We start from the raw sequence: 18,105 nt of genomic DNA on the forward strand, positions 1-18,105 counted from the left end.
ATATTGGCACTTGCTGACTTGGGGAGTTCATCTTTCAGTGTCCAATCTTTTTGCCTTTTCATACAGTTCATGGGGTTCTCAAGGCAAGAATACTGAAGTGGTTTTCATACAGTTCATGGGGTTCTCAAGGCAAGAATACTGAAGTGGTTTGCCATTCCCTTCTCCAGTGGACCACATTTTGTCAGAACTCTCCACCATAACCCATCTGTCTTGGGTGGCCCTAGGCAGAATGACTCATCGTTTCACTGGGTTAGAGAAGGTTGTGATCCATATGATCAGTTTGGTTAGTTTTCTATGATTGTGGTTTTCAGTCTGTCTGCCCTCTAATGAATAAGGCTAAGAGGCTTATGGAAGCTTCATAATGAGAGAGACTGACTATGGAGAAAACTGGGTCTTGTTCTGATGGGCAGGGCAATGTTCAGTAAATCTTTGATCCAAATTTCTTTGATGGGTGGGGCTGTTTCCTCCCTGTTCGTTGGCCTGAGGCCAAATAACCCAGATAACCACAATGGTGTGATCACTTACCTAAACCCAGACATCCTGGAGTCTGAAGTCAAGTGGGCCTTAGGAAGCATCACTAGGAACAAAGCTAGTGAAGGTGATGGAATTCCAGCTGAGCTCTTTGAAATCCTAAAAGATGATGTTGTGAAAGTGTTGCACTCAATATGTCAGCAAATTTGGAAAACTCAGCAGTGGCTACAGGGCTGGAAATGGTCAGTTTTTATTCCAATCCCAAAGAAGGGCAATGCCAAAGAATGTTCAAAGTACTACACAATTGCACTCTCCTTGAAGAAGAAAAGTTAAAATTTTACATAACGTCCTGCTGCTTCTGCCTCTATAACTCAGACTGCTCCTTGCAAAGTCTGGATCATGTAGGTGTCAGAAAATGGGGATTCACAATACTAGGAACTAGAGCTTATTTCACTCACCCTTGTCATGCTCTTTGCAATCACCCAGCCCCTGCAGACCCACAAGCCCGCTTAATTATGCCTATCCGTGTGTAAAAACTCTCTAACTCCTTTGTTTGGGGCTCAGAGCTTGGAGTGGTAACTCCTCTGGGCCCGCCAGCATAATAAATCTGAGTTCTCCAACTCTCTGAGTGTGGTGCTTGGTTTCTCAAGTACTAGTTTCTGCAACAATCTCACATGATAGCAAAGTAATGCTCAAAATTCTCCAAGTGAGGCTTCAAAAGTCTGAATCAAAAATTTCCAGATGTTCAAGCTGGATTTAGAAAAAGCAGAGGAACGAGAGATCAAATTGCCAACATCCATTGGATCATTGAAAACACAAGAGAGTTCCAGTAAAACATCTACTTCTGCTTTATTGACTACGCCAAAGCTTTTTACCATGTGGATCACAACAAACTATGGAAAATTCTTCAAAAGATGGGAATACTAGACAGCCTGCCTCCTGAAAAATCTGTATGCAGGTTAAGAAGCAACAGTTAGAACCAGACGTAGAACACTGGACTGGTTCCAAATTGAGAAAGAAGTACATCAAAGCTGTATTGTTGCTATAAGGTGAGTGCAGAGATAAAAAGAGAGAGCCGGGCAGTCAGGCAAGAAAGGGAAATTTATTAGAGGGAAATAGAGGGTGACTGGCTCTTAAGGAGAACCAGTGTTCTCCCTTTCTGATGGAGTCCTTATACCCCACCAATGAAAAATTCTCTGAAGGGATGGTCACATAGCCCGAGGTCTGGAATCTGGTGCTCTCGCAGCTTTGAGAACTTAGGCACCAGTGAGATAACATGATACCATTTGGGCAATTTGGTCAGTCTCACAGAACACTGTGATTTATTGTTTGTTTGCGAGGTTGACATAAAGAGCCATATTATCAATGAGACCCCACGTGGGCCCTTTCAGCCACCCTGCTTATTTAACTTATATGCAGAGTACATCATGAAAAATGCTGGGCTGGATGCAGCACAAGCTGGAATCAAGATTGCCGGGAGAAATATCAATAATCTCAAATATGCAGATGACACCACCCTTATGGCAGAAAGTGAAGAGGAACTGAAGAGCATCTTGATGAAAAGTGAAAGAGGAGAGTGAAAAATCTGGCTTAAAACTCAACATTCAAAAAATGAAGAGTGTGGCATCTGCTCCCATCACTTCATGGAAAATAGATGGGGAAACAACAGAAACAGTGACAGACTTTATTTCTTGGGCTCCAAAATCACTGTAGATGGTGACTGCAGCCATGAAATTAAAAGATGCTTGCTCCTTGGAAGAAAAGCTATGACCAACATAGACAGCATAATAAAAAAAAAAAAAAAAAAGAGACATTACTTTACCAACAAAGGTCCATCTAGTGAAAGCTTTGGTTTTTCTACTAGTCATGTATGGATGTGAGAGCCGGACTATAAATAAAGCTAAGCACTGAAGAATGGATGCTTTTGAATTAAGTTTTTGGAGAAGACTGTTGATAGTCCCTGTAAGGAGATCAAGCCAGTCCATCCTGAAGGAAATCAGTCCTGAATATTCATTGGAAGGACTGATGCTGAAGCTGAAGCTCCAGTACTTTGGCCACCTAATGTGAAGAATTCAGTCATCGGAAAAGATTCTGATGCTGGGAAAGACTGAAGGCAGGAGAAGGGGATGACAGGGAATGAGATGGTTGTATGGCATCACTGACTCGATGGACATGAGTTTGAGCAAGTTCCAGGAATTGGTGATGGACAGGGAAGCCTGATGTGCTGCAGTCCATTGGGTTGCAAAGAGTCAGACACAACTGAACAAGTCAGCGGAACTGAACTAAGGTATGATTGTCTCTGCAGGCAAAATTCACCTTTCTCTTTCTCACCTGTAAGTACAGATTGGATATTGATCTCATGTTCCTTGCAATACTCTTAGTTGTATAGTTGTCCTTAAGCCCAGGACAGAAATTACTGTTTTTTTCATGATAAGTGGACCACACTATGCTTTACATATGTAATAAATTCTTTTAAACCACACCTTTTAAAAGCACCTCTAATGGTAATTGTCATAGATTCTTGGGTGTGGTAATCTCAAGGTACAGATGCATCAAACGTGTATCTGGAAAGAGATTTGGAAATAATTTAAGGTTACTTTCATTTTCAATCTGACAAATGTGTAGCCAAGAGGAGCTCGAGGTCCATTTTATTGCAACCGGCACTATTCCTATAAACTGATTCATTTTATCTGTTAGTATCCATGCTTTAAACAATTTATTTTTTGTGAAATTAAATTCATTTTTGTAAAAATTAAAACTGCACGGTCTGGTTTCATTATTTACTATTAGGCAGTGCTACTTCATTATACACATGCAAAGAGTACTTAAAGTTTCCTCTCCTTTTCAGTAAGGGAAGCCCAACGCATCCCTTCTTTTTTCTTTACAGTAAAATAGTTTACTTGCAGTCCACTGTTGCTATTTTGCTATCATTGAATAGAGGATGCATAGTTTAATTACTGGCCACTTTTCTCTTTAGAAAGAAACCACATGTGCCAACCCGTTACTTGGCACTAGCCAGTCAGGCTCTAATTATGCAACATTAGGTCACTGCTTATCTTTAACACTGCCGCCCGGAAGGAAGGACGGCCGTTGCCAAGGCAGCCAACGCCCCGGGCAACGGCGAGTCTAGGCGGAAGGGGGCGTGGCCTCGGTGGCCCAGACCTGTAAGAGGCGGGCCGCCGCCGGCGCAGCGGGCGGGGCAGGTCTGCGGGCCAGGCGGGCCTCTCCGCGCACCACCTGGGAAGGCCAGGTCGGCCGGCCCGCCGCGTCCTTCTCCTTAGCCCCGGGAGGAGCCCGGCTCCGCGTCCCGGTATGGCGGGCGGGCGCCGCGGCCCGCTGTTCGCTGCCCTCCTGGCCGCCTGGGTCGTGGCGGTGGCGGAGGCGGAGGCCGACCAGCAGCAGGCCGCGCGGCCGCCGGAGCGGAGCCTGGTGCGGCCCATGACCGCTTCAAACTGGACGCTGGTGATGGAGGGCGAGTGGATGCTGAAATTGTGAGTGTGCCTGCCCGCCCCCCGCTGCACGGTCCTTGCAGGCGCCGCTCCCGCGCCAGCGCCGCCCTAGTCTCGACCTGGGCCCAGGCCCGCGCAGCTAGGGACTTGCGTGGCCTGGCTGAGCCCAACCTCCCCGCCATGCAGGCGTGTTTGGCCTGCCCCAAGTCACCCTGCCTGGCTTCTCCGCTGCTTTGGGAAGAAGTGTTTTAGGAATGGGGTGGGTAAGCGGTTTACCCATGGGGTGAAGGGGAACAGTAATACTAAGGGATTAGATTTAGGTCCTACCTGAATTGTCTAGTGGTTTTCCTACTTTTTTCAATTTAAATCTGAATTTGGCAATAAGGAGTTCATGGTCTGAACCACAGTCAGCTCCCAGTCTTGTTTTGGCTGACTGTATAGAGCGTCTCTATCTTTGGCTGCAAAGAATATAAGCAATCTGATTTCTGTATTGACCATCTGGTGATGTCCATGTGTAGCGTCTTCGCTTGTGTTGTTGGAAGAAGGTGTTTGCTATGACCAGTGCGTTCTCTTGGCAGAACTCTATTAGCCTTTGCCCTGCTTCATTCTGTACTCCAAGGCTTTGCCTGTTACTCCATGTATTTCTTGACTTCCTACTTTTGCATTCCAGTCCCCTGTAATGAAAAGGACATCTTTTGGGGGGGTTTTAGAAGGTCTGGTAGGTCTTCATAGAACCATTCAACTTCAGCTTCAGCATTACTTGTTGGGTCATAGACTTGGATTACTGTGATATTGAATGGTTTGCCTTGGAAACAAACAGAGATCATTCTGTCATTTTTGAGATTGCATCCAAGTACTGCATTTTGGACTCTTTTGTTGACTATGAGGGCTACTGCAGTTCTTCTAAGTGATTGTTGCCCACAGTACCTGAACTATGGATGGAGGTTTGTGACATTATACAGGAGGCAGTGATCAAGACCATCCCCAAGAAAAAGAAAAGTAAAATGGGTGTCTGAGGAGGCCTTACAAATAGCTGTGAAAAGAAGAGAAGTGAAAGACAAAGGAGAAAAGAAAAGATACACCCCTTTGAATGCAGAGTTCCAAAGAATAGCAAGGAGAGATAAGAAAGCGTTCCTCAGTGATCAGTGCAAAGAAAGAGGAAAACAATAGGATAGGAATGACTAAAGATCTCTTCAAGAAAATTAGAGATACCAAGGAAACATTTCATGCACAAATGGGCACAATAGAGGACAGAAACGGTATGGACCTAACAGAAGCAGAAAATATTAAAGAGGTGGCAAAAATACACAGAAGAGCTATACAAAAAAGATCTTCATGGCCCGGTAACCACAATGGTGTGATCACACATTTAGAGCCAGACATCCTGGAATGTGGAGTCAAGAGGGTCTTCATCACTATGAACAAAGCTAGTGGAGGTGATGGAATTCCAGTTGAGCTGTTTCAAATCCTAAAAGATGATGCTGTGAAAGTGCTGCACTCATTATGCCAGCAAACTTGGAAAACTAAGCAGTGGCCACTGGACTGGAAAAGGTCCGTTTTCATTCCAATCCTAAAGAAAGGCAATGCCAAAGAATGCTCAAACTACCTCACAATTGCACTCATCTCACAGGCTAGTAAAGTAATGCTGCAAATTCTCCAAGCCAGGCTTCAACAGTACATGAATTGTGAACTTCCAGATGGTCAAGCTGGATTTAGAAAAGACAGAGGAACCAAAGATCAAGTTGCCAACATCTGTTGGTTCATCAAAGCAAGAGAGTTCCAGAAATATATCTAATTCTGCTTTATTGACTATGCCAAAGCCTTTGACTATGTGGATTACAGCAAACTGTGGAAAATTCTTAAAGAGATGGGAATACCAGACCACTTTACCTGCCTCCTGAGAAATCTGTATGCAGGTCAAGAAGCAACAGATAGAACTGACATGGAGAATGTTTGGGCTCTGATTCAAGATGACACTTGTAAGCAGAAGTAAGCTATATAGATACTTGAGATCTTTTTAGAAGTTCTCTTCCCATCAAGTTCACTTCAGAATAGGTCAATACAAAGTGAGGCTTTTCCTTTAAAATCCTTTAAAGGAAAGAGGATTTAAACCATTATGTATATCCAAATTCAAGAATCTATGTGCTCATCCTGAAAAAAATTTGGCTCTTTGTGATACTCCTTTGACAAAATTCAATACTTTAAAAAATAAAATTTATCTTCAGTACTATTATAGACCTACTATAAATTTCTAGGAATTTTTTCAAATATCCAATAAGTTATCACTTTGTTTAGATGAACCGGTCATAATAAATGGAGATTATTAAGTATCTACTGGTGATATTTTTAATTTCTCTAAATAAGCAAATTAGGAAGCTTTCTGATAATGTTGGGTTGGTGAAAAAGCTTGTTCAGAATGGTCCAACCCAGTATTAAAATTTTAACATTACTTTAAATGACAGTTCTTCATTTGTTCATTTGTTTATATGCCACTTCTCCTCTGGGAATTTTTTCTTTTCTGTCCCAATTCATACTAAGCTCCTATAACACAATTCCTGGTTAGATCAGTGTCAATAATTTATTTTTAAGGACTTAGCAGTGTTTGTTTTCTCCAAGACCCAAAAAACCCCTATTGTAAAATTTATTTTGTTGTGTTTTGTCTTTCAAACACTCAATTTTTTGTATCCTTGCTGTTGAATTTTCAATTTTTAAAAAAGCACTTCTCTGTTAAAGAAAAATATCAACTAAAACTATATTTGTAGTAATTTACCATTTCTGTTCTGTAACCTTTTTTAAAACCTGAAAAATTCTCCCATTAACATTAACATTTTCTTTAATGCTGTGGACTTTTTGTACATTCAGTTTTTCTGTTTGTATTTGCTTTCATATTCTTTTATACATTTTACTCCTGTTTCTGCCGTGTCTCTATGATTGGCTTGCTGTGCTTTCTTCCTCTTAACCTCTTTTGAAAAGTTTGTTCTTTCCTGGGTTAGGGAAGATTATCTAATCTTTAAATGGGCTTCTGATGTTTTCTTTTCTCTATTCCCATTGTCTGAGGAGGCCTTACAAATAGCTATGAAAGGAGGAGAAGCTAAAAGCAAAGGAGAAAAGGAAAGATATTCCCATTTGAATGCAGAGTTCCAAAAAAATAGCCAGGAGAGATAAGAAAGCCTTCCTCAGTGATCAGTGCAAATAAATAGAGGAAAACAACAGAAAGGGAAAGACTACAGATCTCTTTAAGAAAATTAGAGATACCAAGGGAACATTTCATGCAAAAATGGGCTCAATAAAGGACAGAAATGGTATGGACCTAACGGAAGCAGAAGATATTAAGAAGAGTTGGCAAGAATACATAGAAGAACTGTACAAAAAAAGATCTTCATGACCCAGATAATCACAGTGGTGTGATCACTCACCTAGAACCAGACATCCTGGAATGTGAAGTCAAGTGGGCCTTAGAAAGCATCATTACAACAAAACTAGTGGATGTGATGGAATTCCAGCTGAGCTATTTCAAATCCTGAAAGATGATGCTGTGAAAGTGCTGCACTCAATATGCCAGCAAATTTGGAAGACTCAAGCAGTGGCCTTAGGACTGGAAAAGGTTCGTTTTCATTCCAATCCCTAAGAAAGGCAATCCAAAAGAATGCTCAAAGTACCACACAAGTGCACTTATCTCACATGCTAGTAAAGTAATGCTGAAAATTCTCCAAGCCAGGCTTCAGCAATACGTGAGCCGAGAACTTCAAGATGTTCAAGCCTTTTAGAAAAGGCAGAGGAACCAGAGATCAAATTGCCAATATCTGCTGGATCATCGAAAAAGCAAGAGAGTTCCAGAAAAACATCTATTTCTGCTTTATTGACTATGCCAAAGCCGTTGACTGTGTGGATCACAATAAATTGTGGAAAATTCTGAAGGAAATGGGAATATCAGGCCACCTGACCTGCCTCTTGAGAAACCTGTATGCAGGTCAGGAAGCAGCAGTTAGAACTGGACATGGAACAACAGACTGGTTCCAAATAGGAAAAGGAGTATGTCAAGGCTGTATATTGTCACCCTGCTTATTTAACTTATGTGCAGAGTACATCATGAGAAACGCTGGGTTGGAAGAAGCACAAGCTGGAATCAAGATTGCCAAGAGAAATATCAATAACCTCAGATATGCAGATGACACCACCCTTATGGCAGAGAGTGAAGAGGAACTAAAAAGCCTCTTGATGAAAGTGAAGGAGGAGAGTGAAAAAGTTGGCTTAAAGCTCAACATTCAGAAAACTAAGATCATGGCATTTGGTCCCATCACTTCATGGGAAATAGATGGGGAGACAGTGGAAACAGTGTCAGACTTTATTTTTGGGGGCTCCGAAATCACTGCAGATAGTGATTGCAGCCATGAAATTAAAAGAGGCTTACTCCTTGGAAGGAAAGTTATGACCAACCTAGATAGCATATTAAAAAGCAGAGACATTACTTTGCCAACAAAGGTCCGTCTGGTCAAGGCTATGGTTTATCCAGTAGTCATGTATGGATGTGAGAGTTGGACTGTGAAGAAAGCTGAGCACCGAAAATTTGATGCTTTTGAACTGTGGTGTTGGAGAAGACTCTTGAGAGTCCCTTGGACTGCAAGGAGATCCAACCAGTCCATCCTAAAGGAGATCAGTCCTGGGTGTTCATTGGAAGGACTGATGCTGAAGCTGAAACTCCAGTGCTTTGGCCACCTCATGGGAAGAGTTGACTCATTGGAAAAGACCCTGTTGCTGGGAGGGATTGGGTGTAGGAGGAGAAGGGGACGACAGAGGATGAGATGGCTGGATGACGTCACCGACTCGATGGGCATGAGTTTGAGTAAACTCCAGGAGTTTGTGATGGACAGGGACGCCTGGCATGCTGCGATTCATGGGGTTGCAAAGAGTCGGACACGACTGAGTGACTGAACTGAACTGAACTGATTGTTTCATACTATTATTCATTCAATTGCCTTGTAACCTTTTGCTGTTTTAAACACTTGCTTGGCCCCAATCATATAAGTTCTTGAGAATACTGCTTTTGTTCTTTTGAAGTATGAAAGTATGCAATATAATACAATTTTGTATACTGTTCTGGTGGCTTTTTCCCCAAAGACATCAATAGACATTCATAAAGCCTAATTTTGGCCGATATACTTTAAACAGATATCCAGAGGAAAAATAAGTCTTTGGGTTAAATTAATTTATGACCATGTTTCAGAATGGACACTAGTGAGTCTGGTGGTGGAGGAAACCCTCATTTATTTCCCTAGGATCTCTTGGATTTACTGTTGTTTCTCCAGTACCTTTCTTATACTTGGACAGAACATCAGTGCCTTAACTTACCCATGTTAGATAGTTATAATTTCTTGCAGTTTTCATCGATTATCATGATTTGTTGATTGAATATATAAGAGATAGTCATTAGATGCTTGTTATGTGTCAGATTCAAAGCTGGGGACTTGAGAACATGAAGATGAATGAATTACATGTCTCAATTTCAGGAGACTGGCAGTCTACTGTGTGTAAAGGAGATAAGTAGCATAGGTAGCACTTGTTTAGCAAATATTTAATGGGTGCTTCCTTTCTGTTGAGTGTTCCTCAGCAGTTCTCACCAGATACTGTTGGCTTTTGGCTTGCACAGCTGTTTGATATGTGAGGATGGCTCACACACTGCAAAACCTTTGGTACCCCTGGTATCCCATGACATCCTAGCAGTCATGTGACATCAACAAAATTTTAGTCCATCCCCTATACAGCCTTCTAAATGCTTCTGATTAGAAACCACTTCCCTGGGTACTGTTACAGATAAACATGCATCATCGTCATCATTTTAATCACAGTAAACAGTTACATTGCTCACATCACATGTTCAGAGTGCCCTGTCTCAGAATTTGAGCGTTACAGCAATCTGGTGTAGAATCATTATTCTCATTCTCGTTAACTAGAGGAAATTAAAGCTGGGAAGGTTAAAGCTTTAAGCTGTATCTTTAATAAGTGGTGGGTATGGCCAGGACTAGAATGCCGGCCCGAGCTTTGCAATCCCCGGTACAAGCTGAGGAGAGTAGCTATGCCATGGGGAAACCTAGAGGAAGGCACAGAGCCTGGCTGACTTGTGCTTAGGCTGTCAGTACCTGACCCATGTAAGGGGAAGCCTTTTCCCTAAAGGATTCAGAGGCCTGCCTATGGATTTACCATCTCTCTAAATTCTGCAGATGAAGAAAGAACATTGCTTTGAGCTCATTTCTGACACCTCACCATTAAGACAGGTGCCTGCCTTCCCTGTATCCCAACCAACAGGAAACTTCTTTCTCACTGTGCCTTGTTTGTATCTATTGTGGCCTTATTTCACAATTCATAAATTTACATGTTTTTGTACTTGATTTTTGTCTTATTCCTCCTGTGGATGATAAGCTTTAAGTAGAGGAACAAAGTTTTTCTTCTTCCTGTTTATCTACAAAACCTTAATAACTGTCAAATTCTAGGTGTTCAGTAAATACTTTTGACTCAATGAATGAACAAATAATATATTTTAATATTTAATCTTTAATCAAGAGCTAGTGTATCACTGAAGGAACAGTGGTTTCCTGGTATCCTTGGGTACCGAGGATACTCACTGTCATCTCCCCTTTGTTGATTGATATAATACATACTTGTTGTGACCTGGAGTGTGCCAGGCTCTGTTCGAGGTTACAAGCAAGGCACCAGTTGTTGCCTTCGTGGAGTATTAATTCTAGTGAAATTATTAAATTTCTCTAGCAGGTGTCATGGTTTTCACAGAACTGTCAACTTTTATTTTTCCTCTACATTTTATGATAGCATGTCTTAGAAATTATCTTCTAAGAAAGAGAATTGAGCATAATACTTGCAACTCTTGGCTATTAAGAGTTTATCCAGATTTTCCAGAAAGAAGGATAACACTTGTAGTTAAGGCATTATTTGTTGACATTGTGATTTGGCTTTATATAGTAAGTCATAGAAAGATGAACCTAGTGTACTGATGTTGTCTTCATTGTTACAGATTCTTCTGAGTTTGTTGGTCAGAGTAAGTTCTAAGTGAAAATTAATTGTATCTATCATGGTTCATCTCATGTCTGCAAGGATCAGAAACGAGAGTGTACTGGGAAACACTGGTAAAGTTTTAAGTCAAGACAAAAGAAAAATTGACCATTATTGGGGAATAAAAATTATTTTTCATGAAATTTTATTCCTAAAAAATATATCAAATTCTTTCTCTTGAAATGTTTAGTATGCTTAATGAAATCTCATACAAAGTTCAGTGAGTTCATGCTGTCAGAGGCTCAAGGGCCTTCAACCACCTTACATGTAGCAGATGTACACGTATGATTTGTACGTGAATACCAGTGTAGAGAACAAAAGCTTGCTATTGAATTCTGTTCCCCAGTAATGGTTAAAAACATTAGACTGACACCTAAGTTCATGGATTTAGCAATATTTTGCTTTCTGGAATATATAATACTTCAAATGTCTTTATGAAGTGTACTAATTTTACATACCACTGTCACCTTCAAAAAGTTTAAAAATACTCTTACAGTTTCCATGACTATAAAGGTACTAATTCCTCTTGGAAATTTTTAAATCAAAGAAAGATTAATTTATATGTAAAAGACAAAATTAGAGCAGGTCAACTCTATTATAGTTCTTAGAAGACTACCACTATGAGCTGTTTTTTAATATAAATGTGTTCAGTCCATTGTAATTAGTCTTATTCATGTATATGTACTTAAACAAATTACATTTACCTATGCAAAATGAGGGAGATGGAGGGAGGGTGGGAAGGAGGAAGAGACACAGAAGAGAGGAGGGGAGAAGAAGGAGAGGGAGAGAAAGAGAAACATCATTAGGATCATGTGCTTTTCCTTCTTTGTATTCATTTGGGCCCTGGAGGAATTTTACTTATAGTTCCGTTCAGTCACTTGGTCATGTCCGACTCTTTGTGACACCATGGACTGCAGCACGCCAGGTTTCCCTGTCCATCACCAACTCCCGGAGCTTGCTCAAACTCAAGTCCATGGAGTTGGTGATGCCATCAAACCATCTCATCCTCTGTCATCCCCTTCTTCTCCCACTTTCAATCTTTCCCAGAATCAGGGTCTTTTCCAATAAGTCAGCTCTTCACATCAGGTGGCCAAAGTAATGGAGTTTTAGCTTCAGCATCAGTGCTTCCAATGAATGTTCAGGACTGATTTCCTTTAGGATTGACTGGTGGGATCTCCTTGGAGTCCTAGGGACTCTCAAGGGTCTTCTCCAACACCACAGTTCAAAAGCATCGATTCTTCAGTGCTCAGCTTTCTTTATGGTCCAGCTCTCACATTCATACATGACTACTGGAAAAACCGTAGCTTTGACTAGACGCATCTTTGTTGGCAAAGTAATCTATCTGCTTTTTAACATGCTGTCTAGGTTGGTCATAGCTTTTCTTCCAAGGAGCAAGCCTCTTAATTTCATGGCTGAAGTCACCATCTGCAGTGATTTTAGAGCCCAAGAAAATAAAATCTTATAGAATCTTATAGTTGATTCTAAACTCAACATTCAGAAAGCTAAGATGATGGCATTGGACCCCATCACTCCGTGGCAAATAGAAGAGGGAAAAGAGGAAACAGTGACAGATTTTATTTTCCTGGGCTCTAAAATCACTACAGATGGTGACTGCAGCCATGAAATTAGAAGACTCTTGGCTATGACAAACCTAGACAGCGTCTTAAAAAGCAGAGACATCACTCTGACAACAAAGGTCTGTATAATCAAAGTCATGGTTTTTCCAGTAGTCATGTATGAATTTTGGAGTTGGACCATCAAGAAGGCTGAGCACCAAAGGATTGGTGCTTTCAAATTGTGCTAGAGGAGACTCTTGAGAGTCCCTTTGACTGCAAGGACATGAAAACAGTCAATCCTAAAGGAAATCAGTCCTGAGTATTCATTGGAAGGACTGATGCTGACGCTGAAGCTCCAATACTTTGGCCACCTGATGTGAAGAACTGACTCACTGGAAAAGACCCTAATGCTGGGGAAGACTGAGGGCAGGAGGAGAAGGGGAAGACAGAGGATGAAATGGTTGGATGGCATCATGGACTCAGTGGTCATGAGTTTGAGCAAACTCTGGGAGATCGTGAAGGACAGGGAAGCTTGGAGTACTGTAGACCCCACTGTGGTCCTTGAGGTGGCAAAGAGTTGGACACAACTTAGCAACTGAACAATGAACAACAGATTCTAAATGGGATCATTTAGATACAAAACAACATTAGTAACTTTAAAAGTTGCAACAACAGTAGACCAGTTCCCTCATATAAGACTCAGGGCTGGTTTATCTCCATTAGCAACGAATGCACTAGGTTAATGGATGACCTTGGTACATTCCAGCACAACAAACTGATTAAATCTAAGAAATAATAGCATTAAAGTGCCACAAACCACTGGGTAGCAGCTACAAAGAAAATGGAGGATCTAAAATTATCTCAATGGTATTTGTATATTTGAGGGTCAGTTTCACCCAAATCCTGGTTTGTAAAATAATTTATTTGGAGATTAGGCACTAGGATTTTGTTAGATGATGAAATTTGTATCATTTAATGATTACTGATATAGCAAAGGTGTCCATGAGTTGTATGCAAAAACAGGTCTAGGGAAATAAAGCAAAAAAAAAAAAAAAATCTAGAGTTCATTAAATTTTACTTCAGAATTTCATATATAATGTGTATATATATAAATGCATATGCTTAGTTGCTTAGTCATGTCCAACTCTGTGACCCTATGGACTGTAGCCTGCCAGACTCCTCTGCCAATGGAGTTTCTCAAGCAAGAGCAGTGGACTGGGTAGCCATTCCCTTCTCCAAGGGATCTTCCTGACCCAGGGATCAAACCTGGGTCACCTGCATTGCAGGCAGATTCTTTACTGTCTGAGCCACCAGGTATGTCTTATTCCTACTGTCTGTGTGTCTGTCTCTGTGTTGGATCTTATTTTCCTTGAACACTTTTATCACGGGAATACCTCCATCTGGGTTCTTGCTCTGTGTGGTCTTAGTTCAGCAAGTCAATCTAAGAAATAGCTTCAGCAAGTCTCTCTGAATCTGTCTTGTGGCCTTACAGCAGTGAGGTTGTAAAGTTCAGTGATTTCAGTCACTCAGTCGTGTCTGACTCTGTGACCTCGTGGACTGCAACATGCCAGGCTTCTGTGTCCATCAACAACTCCTGGAGCTTGCTCAAACTCATGTATATCGAATCAGTGATGCCATCCAACTGTCTCATCCTCTGTCATCCCCTTCTCCTCCTGCCTTCAAACTTTACTAGGATCAGGGTGTTTTCCAATGAGTCAGGTCTTCACATCAGGTGGCCAAAGTATTGGAGTTTCAGCTTCAGCACCAGTTCTTCCAATGAATATTCAGGACTGATTTCCTTTAGGGTGGACTGGTTTGATCTTGCAGTCCAAGGGACTCTCAAGAGTCTTCTCCAACACCACAGTTCAAAAGCATCAATTCTTTGGCCCTCAGCTGCCTTTATAGTCCAACTCTCATATCCATACATGACTACTGGAAAAACCATAGCCTTGACCAGACGGACCTTTGTCGGCAAAGTGATGTCTCTGCTTTTTAATATGCTGTCTAGGTTGGTCATAGCTTTTCTTCCATGGAGTAAGCATCTTTTAATTTCATGGCTGCAGCCACCATCTACAGTGATTTTGGAGCCCCCTAAAATAAAGTCTGTCTCTGTTTCCATTGTTTCCCCATCCACTTGCCATGAAGTGATGAGACCAGATGACATGATCTTAGTTTATTGAACATTGAGTTTTAAGCCAGCTTTTTCCCTCGTCTCTTTCACTTTTATCAAGAGGCCCTTTAGTTCTTTGCTTTCTGCCATAAGAGTGGTATATTATCTGTGTATCTTAGGTTATTGATATTTCTCCTGGCAATCTTGATTCCAACTTGTGCTTCATCCAGCCTGGCAGTTCTCATGATGTGCATATCAGTTAAACAAGCAGGGTGACAATATACAGGCTTAACGTACTCCTTTTCCAATTTGGAACCAGTCTGTTGTTCCATGTCCAGTTCTAACAGTTGCTTCTTGACCTCCATACAGATTTCTCAGGAGGCAGGTAAGGTGGTCTGGTATTCCCATCTTTTGAAGAATTTTCCATAGTTTGTTGTGATCTACACAGTCAAAGGCTTTGGTATAATCAATAAAGCAGATGTAGATGTTTTTCTGGAACTCTCTTGCTTTTTCTATGATCCAGCGAATGTTGGCAATTTGATCTCTGCTTCCTCTGCCTTTTCTAAATTCAGCTTGAACATCTGGAAGTTCACAATTCATGTACTGTTGAAGCCTGACTTGGAGAATTTTGAGCATTACTTTGTGTGAGATGAGTGCAATTGTGCAGTAGTTTGAGCATTCTTTGGCATTGCCTTTTTTTGGGATTGGAATGAAAACTGACCTTTTCCAGTCCAGTGGCCACTGCTTAGTTTTCCAAGTTGGCCAGCATATTGAGTGCAGCACTTTCACAGCATCATCTTTTAGGATTTGAAATAGCTCAACTGGAATTCCATCACCTCCACTAACTGTTCATCGTGATGCTTCCTAAGTCCCAGTTGACTTCGTATTCTAGAATGTCTGGCTCTAGGTGAGTGATCACACTATCATGGTTTTCTGGGTCATGAAGATCTTTTTTGTACAGTTCTTCTGTGTATTCTTGCCACCTCTTCTTAATATCTTCTGTTTCTGTTAGGTCCATACCATTTCTGTCTTTTATTGTGCTCATTTTTGCATGAAATGTTCTGTTGGTGTCTCTGATTTTCTTGAAGAGATCTGTAGTCTTTCCCATTCTATTGTTTTTCTCTTTCTCCTTCTATTTAAGTTTCAGATGAGCTAGCTAATGCACCATAAAAATGTCTCTGAAACCAAACCGTTTATTACAGATATCATTTCCTCAAATGATATTCTTAATATGTGTCTGCTTTACATGCATCATCTAATCTCTCAATAACCTTCTAAGGTAGCTGCTCTTACTATCTCATTTAACATTTGAGAAAGCTGAGGCACGGAAGGATTATTAACTTGCTCAAAGTCACATGGTTAATTTGTAGTTGGTCTTTCTGATTCCTCCAGCAGAATTCTTATCCAATATATTGAAATGCCTCTTGAAATTGACTTAATAATAAAATGTTCCTCTTCACCCTAGAGTTTACCAATTGTTTACCCCAGTCTAGTCTGCCATTTGGATATTTAGAAAATATGTAGAAAATACCAAATTTTCTCAGATGAAGAATATAACTTTCTTTAAAATTGGCTCATTTACTTATTCTGTAAACATTTATTGAGTACTTCCTGTATACCAGGATGTATTTTGCCTTGGAAATATAGAGATAAAAGTGCTTATAGAAAAATCGACGTTCAAAGATGTCATGTCAGCAGATTGTTCTTGGACTATGTTCTCTGGTCCCTGTCGCCTGGACATGAGGGCTTGGACAATGAGCTGTAATAGCATGATTAGTGACTTTTTAGAATTATCTTGGACTTGACTATACTAGTCTTTTTTTAAAGATGGAACTAGACAGGGCTGGCCTTCTACCTCTTTTCTTTGCTTCCATCTTATTCTTCCCTGGTCCATTATCCACAGCACTGCTGGGTGAGTTTTACAAGATGTAAATCTGATCATAATTCTCTTACCTCCTTAGGGCTAACCAGAGAGCTTCAAATAGAGTGCTGACCCCTTACACAATTCTTAAATGCTCATTACTCTGCACCTTCACATATATTGTTTTCTCTGCTTAGATGAGGATATTCCTGCCCACTCTGGCTGTTAACTCCTACTTTAGCACAGATGTTCTTTTTCTTTGGGCTCTTCTGAGATCACCCAGCTTCTGAGGGTCTCTACAGCATCTTTTCTGTACTCACATTTGCCTCTTGGATTCTAATTACCTCTTTGGGCTGTAAAATCCATAAGGAGAGGAGATGCATTAGTCTTGTCCAGAGTTGTAGCCTCAGCTTCTAAGGTGGTGCTCAGTTCATGTTTATTGAATGAAAAAAATAAATGTAAATAGCAGAGTTCTAATTAAAGACACATGTTTTTCTATCTCTTTAGTGTCAGAGTTGGTTCAGCTATAGCTTCTACTTTCTTTCTCAAAATGCTTTTCAGAACTGCCACAGAGCTTTGGAAGTGACTCACATTCTGGGGACCCACTAGCAACAAATCTTATGGTCTTTGCTCATCACATTTATAGCTTTGATGAATTTGAAACTGGTTTGGCTAGTTTACGGGTTCAGTTCAGTTCAGTTCAGTCACTCAGTCGTGTCTGACTCTTTGCGACCCCATGAATTGCAGCACACCAGGCCTCCCTGTCCATCACAAACTCCTGGAGTCTACCCAAACTCATGTCCGTTGAGTCAGTGATGCCATCCAGCCAACTCATCCTCTGTCATCCCCTTCTCCTCCTACACCCAATCCCTCCCAGCATCAGGATCTTTTCCAATGAGTCAGCTCTTCGCATGAGGTGGCCAAAGTATTGGAGTTTCAGCTTCAGCATCAGTCCTTCCAATAAACACCCAGGACTGATCTCCTTTAGGATGGACTGGCTGGATCTCCTTGCAGTCCAAGGCCCTTGTGAAAATTGTCCTTCTTTAGTAGCACTTGCAAAATAGTGTTCACCCTCAAATATCAGAAAGTATCTGTAAAGTGATAAAATTTGGGTTGATTATCACAATAACATTGAAATAAAGTATTTTAAGTCTATAGTAATTGTGAAAAATCTTAAACTTGGTGAATTTTTCCCTAGGAAGTTGATATTCATAACATTAAATTCTGGGGGGGAAATATACTTCTGTATCAAGTAACTTTGAAAAAATTTGCCTTTGTGCCTCCTTTTAGTTAAGAATTTATTTTGTCAGTTTAAATACTCTATTTCTCTATTTTGTTTTATTGATGTTTTTATGTGTATTGAATAGCTGTTATTCTTTTATAGTTATGCCCCTTGGTGTCCCTCCTGTCAGCAGACTGATTCAGAATGGGAGACATTTGCAAAGAATGGTGAAATACTTCAGATCAGTGTCGGGAAGGTAGATGTCATTCAAGAACCAGGTACTGTAAATGTTGAACATTAAATACAAAAGTTTGTTGCTTTTAATTTGAATTTTTTCACACATGCAGAAAAGTTGAAAGACTAGAATATTGATT

The 18,105-nt window shown here is 40.7% G+C and overlaps 1 protein-coding gene across 1 annotated transcript in view; it reads left to right on the forward strand.

The window, feature by feature from the left end:
• The first annotated feature begins 3,624 nt into the window (after positions 1–3,624).
• The window catches only part of TMX4 (thioredoxin related transmembrane protein 4), a 44,510-nt gene continuing 30,029 nt past the window's right edge, over positions 3,625–18,105 (forward strand). Inside the window, exons 1-2 of the mRNA XM_043479787.1 lie at positions 3,625–3,962; positions 17,894–18,009. Of these exons, the coding sequence (XP_043335722.1) occupies positions 3,784–3,962; positions 17,894–18,009 (295 nt within the window). The 5' untranslated portion in view covers positions 3,625–3,783. The remainder of the gene's footprint in view (positions 3,963–17,893; positions 18,010–18,105) is intronic.

The sequence above is a fragment of the Cervus canadensis genome, chromosome 10 (genome assembly GCF_019320065.1).
Source record: "Cervus canadensis isolate Bull #8, Minnesota chromosome 10, ASM1932006v1, whole genome shotgun sequence".
Lineage (NCBI taxonomy): Eukaryota > Metazoa > Chordata > Mammalia > Artiodactyla > Cervidae > Cervus > Cervus canadensis.